At 40.2% G+C, this 26643-nt stretch overlaps 2 protein-coding genes across 2 annotated transcripts in view; both read left to right on the forward strand.

Moving 5' to 3' along the window:
* LPCAT2 (lysophosphatidylcholine acyltransferase 2) overlaps positions 1–14682 on the forward strand; it is a 30295-nt gene extending 15613 nt beyond the window's left edge. Inside the window, exons 9-14 of the mRNA XM_014883121.2 lie at positions 2379–2461; positions 2987–3112; positions 4181–4334; positions 10876–10974; positions 12658–12799; positions 13062–14682. Coding sequence (XP_014738607.2) covers positions 2379–2461; positions 2987–3112; positions 4181–4334; positions 10876–10974; positions 12658–12799; positions 13062–13306 — 849 coding nt within the window. The 3' untranslated portion in view covers positions 13307–14682. The remainder of the gene's footprint in view (positions 1–2378; positions 2462–2986; positions 3113–4180; positions 4335–10875; positions 10975–12657; positions 12800–13061) is intronic.
* CAPNS2 (calpain small subunit 2) lies at positions 5686–6725 on the forward strand. The gene has a single exon (XM_014883134.2). It carries the CDS (start codon positions 5809–5811, stop codon positions 6592–6594), a length of 786 nt encoding a protein of 261 aa, XP_014738620.1. The 5' UTR covers positions 5686–5808; the 3' UTR covers positions 6595–6725.
* Positions 14683–26643: the final 11961 nt, after the last annotated feature.

Consider the following 26643-nt stretch of genomic DNA (forward strand, 5'->3'; position numbering starts at 1 on the left):
TGCATTAGACATATATTTGTAAAAGGTGTAATCAAGAGATAATTCTCCTCATAATTTTGTTCAGTAGGGCATAGCTATGTGATTTATATAAATGGGAGCAAGAAACAGTTAATGTAGCCCTTCTGATGGAAAAGCTCCTTTTTCCCCTACTTCAAAACAGAGCTCAAACTTGTTTATTAGAAAATGAATTTCATGTTCCAAGAGATGAAACTGAAACATGAAAAAATTTGCAGCTTTCACAGCAGCATATGTCCCCAAAATGAAACTAATTTCTTAGCATCAGTGCAAAAGCCTTTCAGTTTCTGAAAAGAGAAGGGACACATTTTCCTGTGGAAGGAGAGAATCCAACTGCTCCTTTTAGGAGTGGACATTTCTGTTGCTGTCCCATGCTGTGAGCAAGTAGCCTCTCCACTCCCTCCACTCTTGCACTGCCTCTGCCTGCTGTGCAGGAGCAGTGATGGGCTCCAGGGCTGTGTGTCCATGTCCAGTCCAGCTCTAACACACTGGGATATTCAACATGAAACTGAGCCTGGCAGAGAGTTTTAGGGCTGCAAAAAATACAGCATTTGGCAAATTCTGTAAGAAGAGAGGCTAGGTCACAAGCAGATCAGAGAAAGATTTTTGCTGCTGAAAGAGGTGTGAAATTTTTTCTTACAGGACTGAGTTTGTTTGTTTGTTTGTTTGTTTGTTTGTTTGTTTGTTTGTTTTACTTCCCACTCTGCAGCAGATAAGCAGCTGAGTGTGTGAGATCACGTAGCCACTGCAGGAGGTCAAGAAACCAAATTCTTGCTCCTCAGCTGTTGTTTCTGGCAAACAGGTTTTAGGAATAATTGTAGGGGTTTTTTTGAAGGGAATGAAGGTGGTGTTTAGGCTGCCAGGAATTTACATTGCTCTGTGAGCAAGACCTCAGCCTCAAGTGAAGTCATGACCACTTTCAAAACCACATGGCCATGTTTGCGTAGATAAACCTGGAGTTACGACTGCAGCTCACCCAGGGACGTCAGAGTTTTGTGAACTGTGCGCCTGTGCTTTCTCAGTTTAAGAGTTAGGTGTCTTGTGAAGGGGAGTTGTAATAACAAAGGACCTATTTCAGACCTTGAACAAAGCTGGAACTGCTTACAGAAGGAGCAAAATCTCAAGTCTTCCAGTGAACAGCTGGACCTCTCCTCTCCTTACAGGGGAGACAACTTTTAATTATAAACAGAAAGTTGTTGTGGTTATTGAACAGATATCCAGTTCCATAAACTCACTGGTTCTAATAATAAAGAGAAAGCATTCCTTAAAAACAAACTTTAAAAGACTGTTCAGGACAAACTGTGTTCATATGGCACAGTTGGCACTATAATAATTCATCACCAGCAGCTGCAGTATAAAGCAACATACTGGCACATAATTAACAGCTTTCTTCCAATGAACCATGAGCAGCAACTTATTTTGGAATTGTTGTAGTCTAGGAATTAAGGGCAGGGTGCAGAGCAGCAGAACTCAGATAAATGATAGCCATAGCTGGGAAAAGGCACAGTAAACAGGGCTGTAAACACAGTAAAGGCACAGTAAACAGGGCTGTGAGGAAACACTGTAGACTGAAGGAGAAAGAGCAGAACACTCCTCCACACACACTACTTTGCAGACAGGTGCTAGTTCATGTCCCAACAGATAATAGTTCATCTAGAGGCTTTTCATCTTTTAGTGAAAAGGTACTTCCGACTTCTTACATATTAATACTGAATCCTCAGTAGTAAACATGTTACCTTGGAGATAACTGGGGTGTTTCCTAGGTGTGGGAGGAGAGGGGGTTGTTGGGATTTTTTACCTTCTGCTTGGAGTTCCAAAATTGTATCTAGTTAGTGTACTCCTTAGAACTATGATTCCTTAATGTTTTTCTCAGGGGGGAAAATGTACAGGAAACTTATCGGTCACATGCTGACAGATACAATAAACAGGTACGAGATGGGACTGCAGTGTGTATTTAAAAACATTGAAACTCTCACATGCACTAGTCCAATATATAACATCATTTTAAAAGGATCTTAGAAAAGAAGTGTGCAGTATTTCAAACTCACATTCTTACCAGTGCAGCATTTAATCTTCTAACTATGTATTTATTATACTTTCCTTCTTTGGGGGGTTGACTTTACATATTAAAGAAGCTTCTACCAATCCTTAAGAGGTAGTTTTGCAGTAAATCTCATTTGTGTGGGGAGGGCAGAAGAGCCAGAGCAGTTTCTAAGGTGAATGAGACCTCTAGCGCCCATTCTTTTCATTGCATGGCTGATGTCCTTCTCCTATTCTCCCTCACTCAAACAAAAATATGAAATTACTCATGCTCCTAATGCAGTGGTAACTGTCGAAATTTTTGGATAACTCATCCCTTTCAGTTTCTGCCTGTTCATGTTCCTACTGAGGAAGAAAAGAATGATCCAATTATTTTTGCCAACAGAGTCCGACAAACCATGGCAAAGTAAGTAATCATCAATAAAACTTTTGAGAACTATTCCTTTATATCCAGCAATTCCACGTACAGCCTAGCAATAAAGTACAATTTAGTCAAGACCCAGTACTGTACATAAGAATGGCTCTAGATTTTCACTAAGAGGTGCCAAATTCCTATGCTAAATTACCCTGATTATTTTTGCATGGAACATAAAGAAAGTTGTCTTACATTGGAATATAGTATGTTCAATTCATAGAAAACTGGAATAAAATGATCTCTTCTTGCTTAGCAAGGATAAGTGGGTGGTGGTTTGTTCTCCAGCATTACTGGGCTGCATTTACAAGATTGTAAATCTTAAAACCTCGTGGTACTGCTATAACGTAGTTTCACAGTGTGGTTTCACAGTTTCATGAAATGGTGGGGATTGCTTTGTCCTACTTGCAGCAGTGCAAGAATTAATTATCGTTTGTTTCACATATCAGAGAAGGGAAACACCGAAAAGTTATTTTCATATAAGAAATTGATTCTACTTTTTCTTTAATTTTATTTCAGTGCTTTGAATGTGCCAATCACTGATCATACTTTTGAAGATTGCAGACTGATGATTTCAGCAGGACAGTTGACTTTACCCATGGAAGCCGGGCTGGTGGAGTTCACCAAAATTAGCAAGAAACTCAAGTAAGGGAAGTTTTATCTCTTGACAGCGAAATTAGAAAAGTGCTGCAGGTTTTGATGGCCTTCTGCCAAAGGTTAAATAACCAGAGAATAGACTTGGCCATGTATAATACAGTGTATTTATGCATACAACTTACATAAATTACAAGGAAATGAGAGATGAGGAAAATCCCAGTAAGGACTAATCCCGAGTAATTTTTGTCACCAGTGTTGCAGGAGAAAAGATTGTTCTCACCAAAGGGTGAGAAAAGTAGAGCAGTACCTATTTTAAGCACTCAGTGGTAATCTTGGTGCAAATTTAAATTTCTTTAGTGGTGAGGCACAGGCAGGTTGTGGCAGGAAATAAAAAACCTTCTTTCCAGCCTGAAACTTCAGCTTACTGTTCTTAGTGTTACTGTGCAGCTATGTGTCACTAGTGATGTCAGTTTTTTCTGTCTGGATGCAGTGGAATTTGAGGACTGAGCCATGTAACCATACTGCATTAAATAACCTGGCTGGTGGTAAAATCTGAATGTGTCAAATAAATCTTGAGTTACTATTATGTGCTATATATCCATTTATGGACCTCCATCTGGATACATGGCAATCCTAATTATTCTTACCGAGGTGCAGTGATGTATATCTGCAGAGATCTGACACTTCTGACACTGGCAATACTGGTGTTTGGGTAGAGAGTTTGCTGATAGAGCTGAGACCTCTGTCAAGGAAATACTTACCCTAGAGCATGATGCAGCAAAATATTGCTACACCTGAATTTATGGTAATGAAAAGCTCTCTACTGGAGCAGCCTAGTAACTGGACAACAATCTAGGTTTAGGAAGTCATTCTATGGAAGTCTGACATACCCAAGCATAGAATGACCTGCTTTTAATTTACTAGCCAGAGGGAAGCAGTCCTTAATTACTGATTTAAAGTAAAATGTCTGGTCTGAAGCACAGCATTAGAAATGCTGTACACTCATGCCCCAAGTGGCAGTTTTTCATCTTTTAACACTGTAATAACTCCTACTGAAATTCCATCTGTCTGAGAACTTCTGTATAGAAATGTCTCCTCTCCCTCATGTTTGCATAGCCTAAAATGGAATCATGTCAGAGAGCAGTTGGATACTTTTGCTGCTATTGCAAGTGCTTCCAAAGGAGGAAGAATTGGAATTGAGGAGTTTGCTGAGTACTTGAAGCTGCCTATTTCAGATGTCCTCAAAGAGCTGTTTCTACTTTTTGACAGGGTGAGTAATTGGTTTACTGACTTGTTGACAATATTTTGTTAGAAATCACATACCAGAAGAATATTTATTATAATTCATTATGTCCAGCTTAGTAAATGCTTCTTGATTAACAGTTTCTGTAAGCAAGGTAGGTGACTCTTAATAGTTTTGTTCATAAGTTTCAATGGAGGAAACATTCATTAGTTTCTGTCTTGTGAAATGGCAAAACTTGGACCAAGTTGCTGCACCAGTATCAGACAATAATCTTCATGCTGGTAATAGCTGAATATTTTCTTTTGCTGACTGCAGATTTTGATCTTACATACATTTTGATAGCTTAGTTAGCTGTTGTAATTAGATCATTTAAGGCAGAGTGAAGCTAACTGGAGTATTAACAGGAACACTGGAGTGTTCCTGCTGTGCTTGTGAAGGGTGCAGTTAGGCTTTACAGGGACTCCTCTTGCTTCTCTCCAGCCATAGAGGGGATCCTGGGTTAACATGATCATTTAGGCTTTACCCCTAGTCAGTGCTAATCTCTCCAGCTCTCTCAGGATGACAAAAATGGCTGCATTTCTCTCTATACCAGAAGCACCAATGACTAGAGCAGAGATAGAATTAATCTTACTTCTAGCCTCCACATGAGCACACAGCCTGTTGTCCTGCAAGTGCCTGTGGACTGGAGGTTTTCTCTTACCAGAAGAGCTTTCCCAGCTCACCATCACTGCCTTAGCAGTGCACCTGTCTTGGGAGGCTATGCTATATGCTGATTAAAACTGTTTCAGGATTTTTCCGCATGAAAAAATTTTACAAGCTCTAAAATAGGAGAGTCAAACGTATTTCCTGAAATGCTGAATGCCTTGAAGCTGTAGCAGAACTAGGTACTCATCCTTTTGTCATTCCTGCCTCCCCATCTTGGACCATTGGCATGTACTCTGAATCCTGAAGCACAGGACCTACATCAGAAATGTGCTGTGGCAACCAGAGTAATTAAGGACAATCGTACTCCTTTCACTTTCTTTATATGGCACAACATCAATGACTAGAACTAGCAAAGTAATGCTCAGTTCACTAAAAATTTGGGGGAATAAAAGATTGTGAAAACAAACAAGTCCAAAGCTGCATTCACCTTTAAGGAGATCAGAACAACTGAGTAACAGTCACGCTCATCTAACAGGACTATTTTCAAATTACTTCAGGTATGAGCACAGGCATTCTGAGACTTCTGCTTTGTGGGTTTCAACCTCATTATTTTTTTCTCTAAAATGATTCTTCAAATCACTTAAACATAATGCAAAGAAGAAAAGAAATAGAGGCGTATCAACACCTGACAGAAACTGGTAAGACATAACTGGCAGCCAGGGACATGCACAGACATGGTGAAGTGTAAGCATGCAGATAAGCTGTGTTTTTCCCACACCCTAGTCAGACACAAAACAGCTTCGGAGAGCTGCAGAGCACTGGGTCTCCGGGTGACTCGCTTCAAAAAATCTTCACAATGTTCCTTGCTAAAGCTTTGCTGAGCGGAGGAAGTGGCAGTAGTCGTGGAGGAAGCCTTGCACGTGGCCTTGGAGGGCTCCTGACAGGAGGTGGAGGTGCAGGGAATATTGGAGGGCTCCTGACAGGAGGTGGAGGTGCAGGGAATATTGGAGGACTTGTTGGAGGTCTCGTCAGCCTCATAAGCGAGGCAGCAGCTCAGTATAATCCAGAGCCACCTCCACCTCCTCGCAATCACTTTACAAACGTGGAAGCTCAGGAGAGCGATGAGATCAGACAGTTTCGTCGCCTGTTTGCCCAGCTGGCTGGAGATGATATGGAAGTGTGTGCCACAGAGCTCAGGGACATCCTGAACAAAGTCCTTTCCAGACACCAAGACTTGAAGACGGATGGCTTCAGCTTGGACACGTGCCGTAGCATGGTCGCCGTCATGGACAGCGATGCAAGCGGCAAGCTGGGCTTTGAGGAGTTCAAGTATCTGTGGAACAACGTCAAGAAGTGGCAGTGTGTGTACAAGCAGTATGACACTCATCAGGCAGGCACCGTTGGGAGAGCCCAGCTGCCAAACGCCTTGAAGGCTGCGGGGTTCCAGCTGAACCAGCAGCTGTGCCAGGTGATCGTGCGCAGGTACGCCGCCGAGGATGGCAGCATGGATTTCAACAGCTTCATCAGCTGCCTGGTGCGGCTGGACAGCATGTTCAGGGCATTCAAGAGCCTGGACCAAGATGGGAGTGGGCACATCAAAGTGACCATGGAAGACTGGCTGCAGCTGACCATGTATTCCTGAAGGCACGGCACAGAGGCAGCTGTGTCTGGAAGATGATACACGTGGAGGACTGCAGTGCTCTGCTGTACACCTGCAGTCTTTGCCTTTAATCTTCCTAAGGCAGATGTAGCTAGTGGTAGATGGCTCAGCTTCAGGTGTAGTTTTTCCTCTTGTGCATGCACTAGTTTGCTTTTCTGAGGGGTTTGTGCAGGTTGTTGATTGGGCAGTTGCATAAGTTTGTCTTCAGAAAATTCTGGATTCTAAGATCAGTGAATATATTGGAAAGATCAAAGCTTAGTTACTTTTTCATGTAAAGTGGCTTGTATATTAGTATAACTATTATGTAAAAAAGCTCCTAAGTTTGGTGTTGATGTTGCTGTTCTGATTTGTCAGCAGTCACTAAGCCAGAATAAAGGCGGTTTGCCTGAAGGCAGTCACTGGTAGAGTCTTGTGCAGTTATTTCTAACAAGGGGAAAAACATTAGAGTAGTAATAACTGTAATGATCAGTGAACTTACATAATCATTCAATTTCCTTTCTACTTCTGCTTTTTCATGCTTGGCTGCTGAAGCAAAACCTCAGTGATACTGTCATGGCCAGGACAAAATCGAAGACTTACACAAGGCCACTTTTGCAATGATCTTCTTCCTACAGTTCTATGAACTAGTCTTTTCTCTCTTTCCTTCAAGCCTAAACATAGTTATGAAGCAAACAACTTAAAATACTACATTTATATTTAGAGAAACTTGGAATAATTATGCAGTCACATAGCAGACAGCCAAAGTCAACCTCTGGCTATCTGAGTGAAATTTCATCGTAGTGCAGCATCACTCTCAAGTCAGTTATGCAGTTCTTGCTAATAAGTCAACTTCTGAGTAAAAAAAAAAAAAGGAATAACATGAACTGTCAAAGGTACATTTCTTTGAATTAAGGATTACATTGTTGATCAAAACAGCTCTTGCACAAGGCAGATTTCTTGGCCAGGCTCTGCTGCTTTAAAGGAGAATTGTCTTGGGTGTGTGCGAGTTGGCTGGAGTGTGAAAAGATGAGTTAAATAGGCAGCCTGGCTCTAGAGGCATCTCCAGATGTGAGAGTCCTCATACCCCTGCCCTTCCCCAGGGACACAGCAGTGACTCATTTAGAAATACCACACAATACCTGCAGGCCATCTGCATGTTAATGAGGTGCTTGTGGTTTGGTTTGGTTTGGTCTGTAAATTTCCATAGCATTTTAAAACTTGCACTTGCACTTGGCAAACAGTATTTTTCAAATTGATGAGCTGTCTTCCCTGGTATACTTTCGGAAGCCTTTTACTTGAAACTCACTTACAATTTGTGTCCAGACTTTTTCCTCCTGCACTTTGATTAATAGCAAACAGAAAAATATTCATATTGTCCCAGAGAAAAGAGGCCAGTTCCTTCCTAATGGCATTCAGCCTCCTCCCAGTTCTCCAATGGAAAAGCACTCAGTTATCCATTGTGCCACACAGTGCCATTTGGGCTCTGAGTAATAGGAAAGGGAGCAGGAGATAAAGTGTGATACTTCCTCAAAAGTATTGATGCATTAGTACTTTAAACTTCATACTGCATCTGGCTTGCAGTCTCTGTGCAAATCTAAATGGAGAATGCTTATGACAGTGCAACTTTCTTGTTTTCCAAAGTCTGACGTTTACTGTATTATATTAAAAAAAGAACAACAAAACCCCAGTTACCATAGCATGCTATAGGGAAAATAGTAGCAGAAAGCTGGTTTTCTTGAAGAAAACAAGAGTTGTTAAGGTTACATTATGTTTTGATTGTTTTGTGCAGCATAACTGCAAATACCCAAATTCTGGTGTTCTACTTTGCCATTTAGAGAACTGGAGCTCAGCTCACACATTGCTTCCTTAAAATATTCTTGGGTACACAGACTGCAAACACTGTTAGATATACAGAGAAAGACAATTGTAAGTGCTTTTTGCTGTGGTGTTACACAAGCACTAAAGGTTTTCCTGTATTTTCAGTTTAACTTCCATTTCTTTTTCCAGGCAGCAGCCCCATCATTTCTCCTTAACCAGAATGCCAGAGCATTTGGAAGTTAGCCAGCATCCTAGAGTTAGCAGAACTAGTCACAACATGATCTTGCAAGCATAGTAACTTTATTTCTTCTAAAATGGCTGGAGTTCTGTCTATCAGACTGCACTCAGTTTTGATTACTGAGTTTTGCACTTTAATGAAAGTAATATGACCTTTATTTTGTCTTTTTCCTTGTCATATTTCCATGTGCAGTCATAGCTATGTTAACTTCTTTCAGGAGTTGTTTTTAATAAATCATTTTAAAGTTTACTTCCCAATTCTTTAACTGTGATACATATTCTTAACTTTGAAAATAAATTTCAACAATATTCTAATCACATCAAAAAATCCTTTGCTAAGAATACAGTCTACAAAACTGTCCAAAAATAATATTCTATGGAACTTTGAACAATTATTATTTACACTCTTGCTTCAGTTGTTTTAAGACTTTATGTTTGTAGTGTTACACTTTAAAGTTAGATCTGTTATCTCTGAGAACTACAATGTGGAGAAAATACTGAAAGTCAAACTCTGTTTACCACAATGAGATCTAGATTTATAAATAAAATGACATGTATGGGACAACATTGTCCTTGTGTAATGATTAAAAACTGTCAAAAGTTATAACCCTTAGACACCCATGAAAGTAACTTAAAAGTTTGTATCTTATTCGTATCTTTGCTCAGAAGTTTCCCTGTAATTCACAGGTTTCTGAAGTACAACATGTTCAAAGTCAATCAAAAAGGTTGGTTAGACCATCAATATAAAGAAAGTAGCAGTTGTCTATGCAGAAGAGTCCTGCATTGGTTTTGAAGGCTAAATAAAATTCTATCTTAGACGTTTTAAATCCTGTGAAATGTATAGCTCGATGATGACAAGTTAGTAATACTGATTTCATTGTATCACTACACGTATTTTGTTAGTCAAGAGCTATCTCAAAATCTAAATTCAATTGCTAAAATCCCTGTTTCATAGCACCCAATGTTTTCAAAGCACTCTACAGAACAGCCTTAGTATTCTCCCCTGGCATATTGCACTGTTCAGCAGCAGAAAACAAAGAGCAGAAAGGTTAAGGTTTTTATGCTCAAGTGGACATTAGGAGTTGGTAGGAGAGCCAGAAATAGAATCCTGGTCTGGCTCTTTGCTGCAGATTTACCCAGCAGACCACCCCTCTCTCACTTGACTGAAAATGTTTAGTGCTGTTCTCATATGTAGGGACTCCACTTTTTAAGAAAATATTTTTCTTTTTGAAATGCAAAACACACTATCCACAAAGGGAACTCTGCTTTACACTTCAGTTTACTTTTAAAACATCTTGATGAATGCTCTTATTGTGAATATTCAAAACAATTAACTACTTGTCATCTCTATCATGCTGTCATTACCTGCTCTGTGTCCCACCATCTAAGATTTGCAGATGGCTTTAGCCCAGACAGATGATTCCCAAAACACTCAAGAAACTTCCAGTGTGGTGACAGAAACACTACTGACATAAGTGCAGATTTCATCAGACATCTGCCACTCTCCCTATCTGCAAATATAATGCAGCTTACACAGAATTAATCCCATCAAAGAAAGCTTCAAAAGTTTTGTTGATGTAGCTATGTAGTTAACACATTGAAATGTTCGTTCAGATCAAAACTGGAATTTTTACAGAGGCTATTCCAATGAATTCCTTGCCTTTCTGGCTTTAAAGGTAGGACAGTGCATTGGCTTCCAAATAGCATGTAGGGCAGTGCATAGGCTTCAAAGGAAAGCTTAAGATAAACCAGGTAGATTTGATTGTCCGTTCACTGACATACATTTTATTGCTGAAGGTTCAAACTCAAAGGAACAGCCTCACTCTTGGCCTGTTGATTCTGGATTGTTGTGTTGGTCTCTGAACTTCAGCAAGTGCCAGTGCTGCATGCACTGCTGCTGTGACCTCAAACACAAGGATTCCAGTTATTCTTAGAGCCCTTCTGAAGGCCATGTACTAAAATAAAACATTAAGTTTGTTTAAATCTTTTTGGTTTTTGTTTTGTTTGTTCATAAAATAGAAATCTATGCCCAGTTTGTAGCTATTGAAAGCATGAATATTGCTACTCCAGCCTCACGGATTTAGTGAGCTCTTAGGTTTTTTCCCAGGAAGAACAAAAACCTCTAGTATTGTAAACTGTCTTAGTGCCTTAGTGTTTGATTTACAGAAGAGCTTTTAAAGTGATTTGCAGTGTTAACTATAACTACTGCCATGCATGTTTGGGTTACAGAATGGAGATGGCACCATCGACTTCAGAGAGTATGTAATTGGTTTGTCTATTCTCTGTAACCCAGCCAACACAGAGGAGACTATCCGGATGGCATTTAAGGTAGGTTCAATTTAGTGTAAATCTACAAACCTGACAAATCAAGACTGACTGTAAGTCTGTTAGCTTTCAAATCATAAGTTTATAGCTTCAATCTGTTATGCAAATGTGAGTAATTCTCTTAAACCAATTGACATTTAGAGTGTGAAAGGGAGGGGAAGAATTGCAGCCATCATAGAGAAGGTTTTCAAAAGCCATCTGAAGGCACTAATGAATATGTAACTTGGCAGGCTAACTCCAAAAATGATTCAGCAGCACTTGTAGTTTTTTTGCCTGAGGTTTTTTTCTGCTGTGATTCTTCAATGTCACAATAGATGGAGTAATATCCTCCTGTGGGTCAAGCCTCACTAGAGTCATTGTTCTTAACAAAGAGGAGGGGAAAAAAAATCAAGGGCTGTTCAGGACTGGCACATTCAAAACTGGGCTGCATCTAAGAACTGCTGGCTTGTCCTGTGGTGCCCTGATAGTACAAGCAGTCAAGGAGCAGTAGCTCCTTTCACATCTCAGGTACATGCAGGCAATACATGACCATGGATGCCCATGTCATGAATCCTTGACTCTTCTTTTAGTAGCTCTTTGACACAGATCCAGTTGTTTTACCCATTCATTATCTGGTCTTACGAACTCTACTGAACAACATACTGAGATTCCACTCTGTTCATTGTAAACTGGGTGCTTCCTGGTACTGATGCATACTTGGGAAGGACCAGAGGTTTTGTGGCCATCCATTATATCCACTGGCTTCTTTTCAGATAAGCACTAGAGCTTTTCAAGGTGGTTTGTTCATTTTTAGGGATGTTTCATCAGTACAGATTCCTATGAAGAAGCAAGCCTAGCAGCTAGTGTTGCTGTTCCATTGTGTTGTTTCCTAGACTGTACTCTTCTGTATCTTAACAAATGTGCTGATTATAAAATCAGTAATTCAGTTTAATTTACAGTTTCAGCACAAATCAACTGGTTCATCTGGTAAAAGCCTGTTTCAGTCTAAAATGGAACTATGGGTTCCCTTTGCTACTTGTTTTCTGTGCCTAAATGTCTCTTCCTTCACAATGGCAAAGTTTGCCTGTAGCAAGTATTTAGGAATTACAGTCATCCATCCCTTGTGTTTCTTCAGGGGTGATTCATAGCAGATGGTTACTGTCACTGCACTGGGAAGGATGGGATGAGCACTGATCAACTGCCTGCATTCCAGGAACCAAAATTCCTTGTTAATTACAATTAATTCATTAGTGAGCGATCAGTCACATACACTAAAATTTAGGTATGTCAGACCATAAAACTATAATAGCAAGTTTAATCTGATAGCAGATGTGCCACAACCTCATGAAAATGGAGACTAAAACCTAAGACGTTCCAGTATAAACTGGCTGAATCCAGTAGATTTTTAGCATAGCTCATGGTGACAAAAAACATACATCTTTGTTTATGCCTTATCAGTTTTGTATTGTTTTTATCAGTAAATCAACACTGTGAGGTTTGTTTGTTTTGGCAGAATTTCTATTCCCAGTTATAGCATGGGCATTGCTGTGCAAAGTGTCTGCTTAGTCTTGTTCCAGGCTCTTCAAATCCCAGGCATTGTTCACAGAGCTGCTGAATGCTAGAAAGCCACAATGAGTGGCTAATGTGCACGGAGAGTTCATAGGCAAAGTGATGCCAAAGGATTTCTACATGTTCTTTCTCTTCCAGCTCTTCGACATGGATGAGGATGGCACTATAACAGAAAATGAGTTTGCTTCTATCATTCAGTCAGCACTGGGGCTGCCTGAGCTTGATGTTTCTCTGCTCTTCAAAGAAATAGATGCAGATGAAACTGGGAAGCTCTCCTATGGTAAGTTACATCCTTTTGTTAGAAAGAATACTCTGATAGTCCTATTGACAGGGAGTTTTCTTTTTTAATTCCCTCGAATTCCCTGATAGTTCTCATAACCTTGTTTCTGGGGAGAGCTGTTGAAGTATCACTTTGTGTGCTACTCCTGGTTTTTTTTAGAGGGAACTAACTGGAGATCAGCTTCAGTGAAAGAAGCAGGCACTGAAATTTTCTTTGATTCTGTTACTCCACTATAGCATCTGTGTTTTTTAATGTTTTTCAGAGGAGTTCAAGAACTTTGCCCTCAAGCATCCAGAATATGCTACGTTATTTACTACATACCTAGATCTGCAGAGACACCAGTTAGGTATGTTTGAGGAGAACGACACTGAGCCACCCAAGGGCAAACACAGCCCAGTTGGGAACACAGCCCTGGTCTCAGAAACTACACCACTTGCAAGAAATAAAGTCTGTCCTGAAGGCAATGAAGAAGATAGCTCAAGTACCTCTGACAAAAAGGATGACTGAGAAAAATAATTCAGCTATGAATTCTACAGGAATTTTTCGCCAGCTGTTCATAAGCACAACTGATGTAAAGTAGCAATGGAAGTTACAATTTTTAAAAAGTTCTTTTTTTTTTTTTTTTTAACTTTCATATCAGGAGGCGTTATTCCTTTTTGAATGTAAGGGGAAACCACTGTTCAGTCCTTAATGTCAGTATCACAGTACTGGGAAGGCTGGTTGTTCAGTGTCTTCCAGGTTTGTGCTTCCACAAAAGTAACAAGTGTGCTAAGAGGGGTACAAGGCTCCAGCACTGCAGTGACCTCTCAGAATGGAGACTGAGGAGACCACTTGTCTAAAAGGTAGTGGAGCTTTTGGTGCTGCTCAATTCATCTACATCCCCAACATGACTTAAGGGAAAAAATTATGCTAGAGTGTTTTAATTTGCAATATCACTTAGCTATTCTCAAGTTTCTGAGACACAGGAGTGTCATGAGTTACAGGAAGCTGAGAGTTGAAGGTTATGTTTTTTTGGCTGTCCTCAGATTGCCCTTAACTTCTTATGAACCAGAAAGCCTAAGCTTCTGAACAAGACATGCTGGTTCACTGATGTTAACAGAAACCACTTTAGGCCTAAAGGCTGGTGACAGATGGAAATGGCTGCACTTCTAACAACAAAAAACTAATTGGAATTCCAAGATAGCAGCTAACAGAATAGAGGAAAATGCAGACAGTAAAACCTAAGAATTTGTGAACTATTTAAAAATAAATACCATGTTGTTTACAGTAACAACTGTTCAGGATCACATTGGGAGGAGCATTTCAGTGTATTTTTTTATTCTCGCAATTGTCAACAGAGGAATGTGACCTTGCACTGCAAAGCTTGAAAGGGAAATATGCTGTCAAACCATAGTTCTAGTACTTAGTATCTACTCTAAAACTGTCTCCTAGAAACCAAGTTTGCATTACTGTGCCATTACTCAGTGTTCTTGGGGTTTGGTCCAAAAACAAGCTCTTTCTAGTCAATGATTTGAGTGTGTTTTGCCTCAGTCATCTCTAGTGCACTGGGAATTGGTCCTTTTTCCATCCTTCATCTGAATGCACTTTATGCAGTATTTAAAATATATAGCTATTTAGGCAAGTAGTTCTCAATAAAAACTTGGAAGGGATGAAATGAGAAGGTATTTTCAAATTAAGACTGAGATGAGCAAAGCCTAGACTGTCTAGTACCAATAATAACCAACTTTCAGCAGGTTTTCATATGTGAAATGGTAACCTCTGCCTCTAAGATGTTGCTTGCAGTCTGGCCACAAGCTCATTGCCATGTTTTGCTTTCTCTGTTTATAATTGTGCCTCTCTTGATGTTTCATGTGCTTAAAATAAATTTATATTTTTTGAAAGACTTTACTTGAACAGCTGTCTTTTTTGTACAGTGAGAAGGGTACTTTGTCTACCATAAGGGGCTGGGGGGAGTTTCTAGGAAATCATGCTGAAGATGCCTTACCTTGGTAATTCAGTGCAGCCTGAAGTTGGCATTTTCAGTTCTTTATATGATGGCACTTTGCTTTATGGTAGGGCTGGAAGAGTAGGACAGGACCAATGCTCTTCCAAAGAGTTTCTTCTGGTGACTGACTCAACAAGAGGGATTATGATACAAAAGTCTGCAAATCCGTGGAAAGAGACCTCAAATTTTTGGTGGAAAAAAAGGCATCACCATTTACATGTAAAACAAGGGACCTCAACCACAACTGAGATGTCACAATCATGTTTTTGAGTATTGTGAACATTAGGAAATTATTTTGTCCCAATTAGAATACTGGAATACATGTTAATTCTTGGCAAGGATGCTTTTACACTGCATGTTAACCAAAGTCTCAGCTTCTGTTCCAACCAGTAAGAAAAATATGAGTGGGCAAAGATGACAAGGGAAAGCACCTCAAGATCTCTGCATGCAAAGGCTGCCTTACACACACTGCTGCTGAATCCAGCCACGTTCAGCACCAGGAGCTGTGCTGTCCAATAGCACGGCATGTTTAGTTATTTTATAAAAATCTGCAAGTCACACAAGTCCTTTGCAGTTAAAGCTAAAAATATTATGTATATAAATCTACCTATCCCTTAGTTAGAGGAAAGGCCACAGATGAGTTTGGTATGTAGCAGTGATTCAACCATGCTCTGAAGAGAAATTAGCTAAACACTAGAGACACTAACTCAATATACACACGTCTGCTGGATGTGCGGGAAGGGAATACATTAATTTCTAGGCATCATTGTGCCTCAGGGAGCTTTTAAAAGGACCAAACTAAAAGCAGTCTGCAATAAACAGGCATTACATTAAGTGGCAGAGCAGGAACTAAACAGGAGGAGAAGGTTAAAAATACTAAACAGAGAATGGCTCTCAATCAGGCATTGGGGGATGACACCTTTCTGCTGCAGACTTCCTGAGGTCTAAGTTTGTAAGTCTATGAGCTGCTTTGGGATCATTGTGAGTCCTGCACAGCAGAAAGGTATAATTGGCCCCATGTCACCCTGGAAAACACCATTTATTTAATCAGGACTTCTCTGTCTTGCTTTGACATGGATTTGATGATAAATCCTTCATGGGTACAAAAATAAGACACTTTAAGGTATACAGAAACAACAGCAATCTTAACACAGGTGAGAATCAGACAAGGACAAGTCTATTACAAGAGGGAAACACAACTTATTCACAAGAACACAGGCACATGGGATGCTGTTATTCATAAGGTCTGATAACGATACACACTATGAATAAATCTCATTTACATTTTTTAAATCTAGGCTCCTGTTTCTAAACACATGAAGGGCAATACTGCATCACCTAGAAAACTGAACCATTTTTGTTCACCCTGGAACAATGAAGACACAAATACTATGAGTTTAAGGAAGGTGAATTAAGAGTCCACTGGCCACACCAGAACTTTATTTCTGAGACAAAGATCTTTCAATCCAAGAAAATTAAAACTATTTGTACTTCCTTTGTTACATCAGTGTTACTGCCTAAATAAGTGGAAACAGAGATGGCACATTCAGGTTTCATGTCAGGTTATACCTCTGTAAGATCTGGTACTAAACTGCCAAAATCACATCATTCCTGGCTGGTTGCTGTCCATCAGAACTATGAGGAGCAGTAACATTTGATGGAAAGCACCTGAAAATGGGTCTCTCACACTCAATAGCTGGGCAGCACCAATCAGAGGCACCAAACCATCAGTGACTGCTGCTCCTGAACTCTTGTGCTCATCTGCATCAGAAGTGAGGTGCCAAATCATATTCCCACAATATTCCCGTGAGTGTTAGATCCTCTTCCTCATCAGCTTGCTCCATGGCATGGGGATGCAGGGGAGGCAAAGTTCAGTGATTCCTAAATGGTTTACAGGGGAAATTCTGCATGACAGCTGAGTGCTCTGCCCATTCATCCCTTCTCAAGACCCCAGCAGGACGAAGAGCCAAGGGCTGTGCTGTGTGACAGCTCTACTGGCCATTCATAGAAGAGCTGCACAGGGTAAGGGCTGCTTGGCCATATCTGCCCTCTCCCTTGCAATTCCCATCTAAAACAAAGTATTCCCTGGGTATCAGAAGTCTGAGAAACATTTGTTGAGACCTTTCTTCTATGGTGGTCAGCCCACCAGGGCCCTGTTCCTGGGTAATGCCTCAGGTACCATGCCAGTGCAAATAAAGACATCATTCTGCATGAGCAGGCTCCTGGTGGTGTTTGCATAGGTGCCAAGAGCTACTCAGGGCCTGTGGATGTGGAAAACTATGGCCTGAAGCTTAGAAACTAAATGTAAAAAATGTCCCTACATATACAAACACACCCACACAGGACAGTGCTGTGAACTGTTTGACCACAGCCTTCAACAAGGAATGCAGCCTGAGATTTCATGCTGAGAATTACACAGCTCTCACTTTGAGAATACCACAGGAAAAATTCTAAAGAAAGGCTTGAGAGGTTGGTAACTACACTCTGTATGATTTGCTGGAAGATTGGACTCTGGTCAGTGCCCTCTGGGTTACCCTTTTCCCTGCTGTTTTGCATCTCTTGAAACAACCCACCTTTCTCTCCACTTTCTCCCTCCACATTTTCACCTAAAACATAGGTCCAACCATTGAAAGTTATATTCCACAACGATTGAAGTTAAATTTTAAGGTCAAAACATAAAAATTACCAAGTCTGGTGGGGTTCAGGGGCACATTCAGGTAACTAATTTTACTGGCCTGCAGTAAGAGCAAACTTGTCAAAGGTTGCAAGGGATTTTAATGACATTGAATTAATTAATTTTAAATCTTTACTCAGTGAAATAACATTTATTAGAGTGACTAGCAGTAGGGAGACGTTTGTCAGCAGTGCTTAAGTTGGCAGACTCTCTGTTACTATACATAGCCAGAGAGGCAGAAAGTAAACATCTTATAGGATTAGCAGCTATGTTCATAGCTGAGATGAAATTTGAACATTTCATTAGTATAAGATTAATTCTGACATTTCATAAAGCCAAAATGCAAACAATAAAATGTGTCTGATATAAATACAGTATGCAGCACTTACTCAGATAAAGTTCAAGAAGCACAGCAGGTTTAGTGCCATGACAAAGGAAATACAGGAGGGTCATTTAAGGACCCAGCTTCTGTTAAGCTTTTCAGTGTATGCTTAATCCTGTAGGTATCAACCACATGCTTTGTACTTATTAGAAGCAGAAAACAATACTAATAATCAGAAAACAGGAAAAATTTACGTGGCTAATTATTGTAAGGATGCCAAGAACTGCATCACCATCATCAAGGAATACAGTACCACAGCTGATTAAATTTTATTTACCACAACTGATTAAATTTTATTTTTTATGCCATCCTCTTAGTTTGTGATATTCTGTAACAACTACAGCTTGACTTCAGGGACACATGACAATGTTATAGTAGAAAATAATTCATTACCTCGACTAAGCACTACTTTTTAAGGCCCTTCCTGCTGCAACAGGTTGAAATTAAATATATGCCCCTCCTCTATTCTCAACTCATTATTATTCTTGGTTTTCATGCTATTACGTGCTTTACCATGCTGATAATAAATCAACGTTAACTTTTAGCATCTGTTAACTTTTATTACAACTTTTATTCCAGGAAATAGTCAATTGAAAATCTTCCTTTCAAGATTGAAAATGATATGTTAAAAAAAGATTCAAGCTAGGCTCGTCTCTAAAGCCAAAGCTGTATATGCATTGCTTTATATTGCTTTTTTATTGTTCTATACTGGGCATAGGTAAGAGAATACATTTGAAGGAGTGAGAACATTCACTAGATCAAACCTGCCATTAAAGGCCTCCACAAAGGAACACTGCACAGCCTTGCCCATCTAATCCATTGCTCAATAATTTCTGCTATTAAAAAAGTTTTTCTTCTGGTCTAGCCTGAATACTTTTGCAGCTGAAGTGTTGTGTTCACCTTGCTTAAGGGGAATTGATTAATTTCTATTTCTGTGCTGGGTAACTATTTATAACTGCACATACCTATATCCAGATCTTATCATCATGCTTGTTTCACTCTTGCCTCTCCCAGCCTGCCTTTCTTAAGTCAAAAAGCAAAATCTTTATTTTTTTCATCACAGGTTGCACTTCTAGACTACTGATTATTTTCATTTTAGTTCTCCAGAGAGAGAAGCTCGCAGCTTCAACTCCAGACCTACCATTCCTCAGTAGACAAGAAGACTTTCTGTAGTTTGTAGTCAATGCTCCTGTTCACACAGGCACAGTGCAAAGCTTGGCTTTTCAAAAACAGCACAGCACTGCCCACTGTAGAGCTAGCTCTGATCTAATGACCTGCTTCCCTTTCTCTCTTCCTACAGCTGCTCATTCCTGCCTACCACAGCATCTTACTTTTATCCTTATGGAATTTAAAAGACCAGTTTATCGATAATATTTTGGTCAGCTCCAATTATTGTTAAAAAGAGCTTTGGTATTTAAAAAAACCCTTTATTTCCCTTTTGTTAAGGACATTATCTTCCTAAAATTTCACTAAGCATCTGACAGTGCACTATAAGCAATGCTTCTACAGATTAGAGAGACATGATGAAAGCTTAGAGGCTATAATTGTTCAAAAAGAATAATTTCCTTTTCAAAGGTAAACATTAGCCTTGCAGACAAAGATAAGGCCAAGTGCACAATTACATACACAAGTCTGTGTTTCTGCTCATATCTCCTGATATCAAAGATTGCAGGAAAATTCCAAGTGTTTTCTTAAAACGTAAAAAAGAAATGAACAGGAAAAAGTGTAGGAGACTAGAAGGAGTCATACCAGAACTGCCAGCAGCTTTTAGAAAAGCTGTTTTCCTCAATGCAGGAAGTCTTTGAAACAGGAGATAACCAGCCATGAGCTACAGCAGCCATTCAAAGCAGAAACCATTTAAAATGTTTACATTTTATCCACTGGCCTTTCAAATGAAAGCATGCCAAATTCCATAATGTTATTTAATCACGTCCTTAACAGCCCATCTCTTGTAAGCAGAAAAGTATATTGTCAATATACACAGTGGGGACAGAAACAGTGTCATTGTCACCTATATGGTTTAAGTTCATATTTCAGCTATTATTAACTCAAAGCTGCACTAAACCTAAAGCAACCTTTGAAATAAACACAGGCAGGAGCCATTCTTTCTACCTTTGGTATTACCAAATTTAAGGCAAAAGTCTATGCTTTATATAGTGCAAACTCCTCTTTTAGTAGATAAGATACTTAGGGGACCAAAGAGAACCAGCCCTCTGGGCAACAAGTACCAGGAGACACCTTTGACAATACTCTCCATTATTATTCATCTTATTAAAATGGACTTTGCGGCTTAAGCAGAAGAAACAGCCTTTGAAGTATTGTATAAAGCACATAAGAACATTTTCTACCTTTCCTGGCTGTTTAACAGTTTATAAATAGACAAAGCAAAAAGAAAGCAACTACCCTGCCAAAGGTTGCACAGGCAGGCACAGGTGTAGCAGACAGAGAAACACAAGAGTTCTGACTCCTGAAATGTCTATGGACGCTCATGGTGTTCCAAACTCTGTATTCTTTGCTTTCACACTCTCACTAATAATTTTTTTCAGATGCAAGAAGGTGAACTCACCATCAAACAATGAAAAGCACAGATTAAACAGATTTTATAGCTATGGCAATATGATGCATTTACTCTTCTAGCATCTTTTTCCCTATCAGAGCACTTGTACCTCTTACCTACAGCTAGCTCTGACTTGCTTGCTGTCACTAGGCATTTTTGTGATACCAAGTCTGATTCTTTCCACCATGACTCAGTCATGCCAAGGTGCAAGAGAAAGAGATCTCAGTTCTCTGTACACTTACAGGGGTACATCAGCAAGCTCTGGCCCAGCAGACAGGTCAGTGTCTGACCTTCTGGTGGAGTCAGTCAGTCTCCATTTATTCTTCTTCCAGCCTAATCTGAACAATTTCACAGCAGACAAAAAACCCCTCCCCTCCACCTAATCTCTTATTATTTTCCCTAGTGGAGTCCATCTAGCTTACATCAAAGAACTGGCCTCGTTAAGCCATTGTTTTATAAATCTGCTAATATTTTTCCTATCCATAATACAGAAGACACTGCTGATAGAAATATGTCAACAGGAAGACAAACAGGCAGCATTTGACATGCTATTAGTCCAAGTCTGGGTGGATAAATAAATCATAGATCACATATTCACAAGGGGGAAAACACTGTTTATTTCTACTGGATTTATTACGCACACATCTCCCATACAGCACAGTGACAAAACACACCCCACAAAAAAGGATGTCACAATGTACCCGAGAAAGGATTGCTGATGCAACCAGGACAAAGTATTCTCTCCTTAGAAAGTGCTTCAGACTCTTGGGAATATATCACACTGGTCACACAAAATAAAGCCAGCTGTAAGTGTCCTTTAGCTTTATCACTGTATCATTCCTAAACACTGGATGTTTCTCTAAAAGCAATTTGTTCTATAAGTGCAATAAATATTAAATATTTCACCCCTTTCTCTAAAATATTGCAAATTACCACACTATTCTTAGATGAAAAATATATGCTAATCCTAGTCTGATTCTGAATCAGGCCTACCTACCAGTGTATCCCACCATCTCCTAACTGAGAAAATACAAAATAACTTCATGATGTTGTTAGCCCTCTACCTACATTTCAGCTCACCATGCTCTCCATAATAAATGATACTGATACTGCAAAACTGAACCCAATTTATTTTAGTGACACTTCCTAATTAAGAACAGCAGTAAAGAAACCATCTTGGCAATGGTTTCAGATGCAACCTTAATTATAAAAAAAAGCCAGGATTATAAGGTTAGCATCTCATCTCTCTTAAAAAGAGTGCTTTGCAATCAGGTCACCCAAAATCTAAGGAATAAAATGCATACAGATGTGGAGTCTTCAGTTAAAAGAACTTCATAGCTGGAGTCTTTAATGGTGTAATAGACTATCAAAAGAAAATATTTACTTTGGATTAGAAGTTTTTCATTACACAGGTGCCTGTAACCCACCGGTGCCATCCACTTTCACAGAGTGGGGAATGATTAAAAAAAATCAAGAGCTCTTCTTTATTTTCTCAGTAGCAGTTACTTCAGAGGAAGTGTCTCAGATAGGTAAAATTTTACCTTGATCTCTAGATAAATGCTGTGTGGAAGTATTCAGAGACAGAAGGTCATTTTGTTTAAAGGGCGAAGGTGCCTCTGTGCCTAATGTACCATGTTCCAAAATCTACCTACAGCTCAGAGGACCAAGTATCAATAAAATACATTTTCAGTCTATTTCTTCAGAAAACACAGCCCAGGGCACAAAGATGGTGTGATAGAAGAGAAGAAAATCCCTATTAAATCCTTTTTAATTGTGAGGATAAGCTCTCTGGAGGACCTAAGCACAGGACTGGTAGGAAAACACAAAACTCTCTTCCTCCACTGCTTTCTTAGGGCAAACAAAGACTGATGAGAAGGCAGGCATCCTTCACAGTCCTGGTGGAGGAACAACTTTGATCCTGGTGATTAGGCAACTGCAAGCAGAGGCACAGCAGAGCAGCACGACACAGACTTGCTGGCTGCCAGGAGTGAGCCAGGCAATTTCCAGTCAGCACTGGGCTTTGGGAAGGGGTTTGCACCCAGTGCAGAGAACCCCGGGCACCTCCTGTGCTGACAGCCTCACTGATGCTGGAGGAAGCTCCTGCCATTTGTATGGCACAGTCCCACTCTGGGCTGGTTTTTGCTGCTGAGGGTCAGGGCTGCTCACAAGGCAGCTCTGTGTGTCTTGGCTCTTTTCCAGCAATGGCAACTTCTGTTCAATTCTTTCATTATTCAGGGCTGGGTGAGGGAGCACTGCCACATATTTCGCTGTGACCTCCTCTTGCTCACAGGCTTCTATTCTAACTACTCAATGCTCATCACCATGCTCATCTTTGGGTTCTCATTGATTGATAAATGGTCCAAAAGCCCGGGCTGCTGGCTGATCTCTGAGAACACCTAATGGATAACTTCAATGGAACACATTCAGCCCTGGGTTACACCACAGACTGCCTTCCACAGCTCAAGCCTTACTTACCAGCCTTGCCACATAGCTGCAGTCACGTACTGTTTCCCCTGCTCTTTGACTGAATAAAAATATTTTTAAAGATCCTTCACCATCCCCCCCACTCCGCTCCCCAAAAAAGAGGAAATACAAATCACTAACCTAAACTGCAGCCTCCAGGAAATATTAATAATCTTCCAGAAATATTAATGCTAAAATCATGGTAACTTTAGTTGCACCATTATTTCACTCAATGTCTGACCATTAGCAATCTGAGGCTTTCTCAGAAGCAGATGAAATGAAATCTCCTCACTACAGGAAAAGGTATCCCTCATTTGTTTGTTGTAGATATCACTAAACAACCCTGAAATTCAACTGCATCTCTCTAGGAAAAAGTTAAAGGTGATTTTTTTATACATATTACAGGCAAATGCTCACCATTACAAGCAAATGTGTGGGTTTTTCCTAAGAAACTCTAAATAAAATCATACATTAATTATCAGGATCGTTCCCTAACTGCAATTCAATAAAGATAACATAGAAAATTTTAACAAATTCAGCAAACTTCAAGGAAGATTCAAAGAATGACTGCTTCATTCCTGCAAAAGGAACCAATTAAAAGCCCAGCACTAAAAGGAATTTTGAATGTATTGCTCCTGAATGAAACAATGTTTGAAGAAAGAAATGAATTTGTTTATGAGACACATTGTTGGCTTTGCTGAGTTTTACTACCACAGTTTTCCTCCAAGAGGAAATGGATTATTAAACAAGAAAGAAGAAAGCATCTATCAGTCCCAGTAAAGCAGCCTGGTGTTAATGTCAGCAATGACATGGCAAAGCTTCTACCAGAGTTTTATTTGGTATTCTTAATCATAAATCCTCCAGAGCTTCCAAGAGCCAATTTATATCCAAATTCCTTCCAAAAGTTTGGGATTTTGATGTGAGCTCATTATATGTTCTTATCAGATTTTTATTTTTTTTTTAACTTGAATTCTTTAGGGTTTGGACTGGCCTTTCTTTTGGGCATTTTATAACAGGGGCCAAACCCCAGCAAAATACAAATGATAATTTATTCAGCACAGAAACCTGACCTTTCCATGGACATTTTTGGAAGCTGCATTATCAGGTAGATCTGCCAAGAAACAGAACACAGAAAATAGGTCCTACAAACTGTATACCAGAATCAGAAAATTACATTGTATGATAATGAACTGGCACAGTTAAGGAAGCATCAGTACTGCCTTAGTGGTTCCTAAAAGTAAAAAACTGAATTAGTGTGCCATCAGAGCTGTGCTATTATACCAGAAACACTGCACAAAGCTTCCAGCACTCCTCTGTTCCTGGTCTCAGACTCGTTCCAGTAAGAACACTGTGCCCTGCTGCTGCCTCTGCAGCTCTGACCCATTTTCTCCTTCTCCCTGTAGGGTCTGGAACAAAGTTTTGCTGAGATCAACACAGAAGAGAGAAGAAAGAATGAGGGTAAGAGAAAATAGGGAGAAGCATAAGATAAATAATATGAGAGTCATCGGTGGTCAATGTTAATTATTAATTGATTGAGAAAGAGAATAATGAAGTGCTGTCACTGCACTAAACCCTGCTTATGCCTTCTTACAGACACACAGATCAAGAGCTGCAGGCATGAAACTCATAGGAAAGGGGGATGTTGAAGACAACTGCAGCAATTCTGTACTGAAAAAAAAAAGCAGACAACCTAGTCACTGACCTAGATGTTGTAAAATATGTACAGTTTTGCTTTCAGTAGCCTTCTCCCTGATGAAGTTATTGACCATACCAACTTCATTTGGTTCCATCTTATTTTTTCTCTTCTAGTCTTGCTAAATCAGCATATACTGATTACTGGCATAACTATGTAAACAATATTCCTTCAATGTAGAGTTTGCCTTCCAATTTTGACCTAGGGTCTCCTAGAGCAAAGCCCTGATGAAGAAAAAGAAAAGATGTGGGAAGAAGTTTCCCACTCTAAAACAACTCATCCTCCCATCGTCTAACTCCACCAGGATTTCCTCCCTACTTGTAATTTACTGAAAGGGCTCCTGTGCTAACTGGAGATGAATCCAGCAAATGCACTCACCTATTTCTTCTTCCAGCCTAAATAAACCAGCCAGCTCTTAGCTGCCAGCACACAGAGTCCTAACCAAGCAATTAGGACTAACTAACCCTAACCCTATCTTCTTTTTTTTTACTCTCTGATAAAGAAAAACACGACAAAGAAAACCCAGGAGAAGCCACGTTGCTCAACTTCCTCTGGAAGTTCTGAGTCTTGCTCCACTCACTGGCCTCAGGCTGCCTTAGCTCAGAGCCCTCACTGGAAGGACTCAGCACCCAGGGCTGGAGCTGAACCCAGGCAAACCGAGCTGCTGTGGGACCTCAGGAACAGGCACTGGGTTCCACACTCCCTCCTTCAGAAAATCCACAAAATGCTGATGAGATGTAGAAGCCAGGGATGAAACAGGTCCATTGACTTCCTTCTGCAGTGTGTGTGGAAGCTCAAGGCTGATCCTTGCCCAAATTAATATTTAACAACAGCCTACCTTCAATCTAAAAGCTTCTTTAAAGAATTAGGAGTGAGAATGTACAGCTTACTGTTCCGTGATAATTTTGGACCTTGACCACAAGGAATGATACACTTGGACACCAAGACATTGCAACATGAAAATCTTCAGAAAATGAGAGATACATCTGAATGTTCCATTTTTCCTTCAGAATATAAAGTCTCACAAAGAATGTCTCATGCTGATTAATCTTCTGGTATCACTACTATTTCAGTACATAAACAAAAACTTAAGGCTTAGCTGGCCAAAGTAATATCATATTTTTAATTACATAATTTTATGTTTAGACATTTCTATGGTTATGTTTGCTGAGATGCAAGAAAAATACTTTGATTAAGAGCAGCTTGAAAACAAAGTAATCATAGCAAGGAAGGATGACTGCATGTTTACCTGCTGGTTACATCTCAGGTAATTTATTTGAAATTAAGTAAGAAACAGCTGATTCTTCTAATCTATGTCTAGCTTCAAAATTAGAATTTTCATTCCACTTTCTTTTGCATCAAAGATTCCCCCCTGCTGAGAACAAGATCCAACAAGACAAAATTTCTTATTAGCTTCAGCAGATCTGTATGGAATCAGTAGGTCACAAAAGTTTCTGGAAGTGGCAGAGACAGAAGATGTCTGGTGTGCAAGAGGGTGGCTGTCAGGAATGTCACAGGCAGAGCCATGGTCTAATAATTCTTCTATTCATTTGTGTCACAGCAAAATCATAACTGAAACATTATCGCAACAGCATTTCCTAAACTTTGACTGCTGGACTTTCTATCCAGAGCTGACCTTTAGCATCGCTACCCACAGGTCTCAAGTACAAGCTTTAAATCGGCGTATTTGCTGCATCATTAAGGAAGTTTGGATCTTCCTCATTTTCAAAGCAGAAGTCTTTAATTTCTGAGGCAATCTGCCCATTTCTGGTCCTTCCGGAGCTCTGCAGTGTTTTATTGGATCCAGAGCCCATCCCCGAGCCGAGCCCCGGCTCCCGTGCGGGAGGATCCGCAGCAGCACGAACCGAACCGCGGCCGCTGCCGCTGCTGCCGGGGCTCAGGGAAGCTCATCCAGCAGATGGAGCTTCAGGGCAATGCAAAGGGCCCCTGGCTCTCCGCCTCCCATCCCTGCCGCACACCCACGGAGCTGCTCCCACCTGCATCCCGCATCCCCCATCCCGCATCCCTCACTCCGCACCCCGCATCCCGCATCCCACATCCCGCATTCCTCACCCCGCATCCCGCATCCCT

The sequence above is a fragment of the Sturnus vulgaris genome, chromosome 12, assembly GCF_052056855.1.
Source record: "Sturnus vulgaris isolate bStuVul1 chromosome 12, bStuVul1.hap1, whole genome shotgun sequence".
Classification (NCBI taxonomy): domain Eukaryota; kingdom Metazoa; phylum Chordata; class Aves; order Passeriformes; family Sturnidae; genus Sturnus; species Sturnus vulgaris.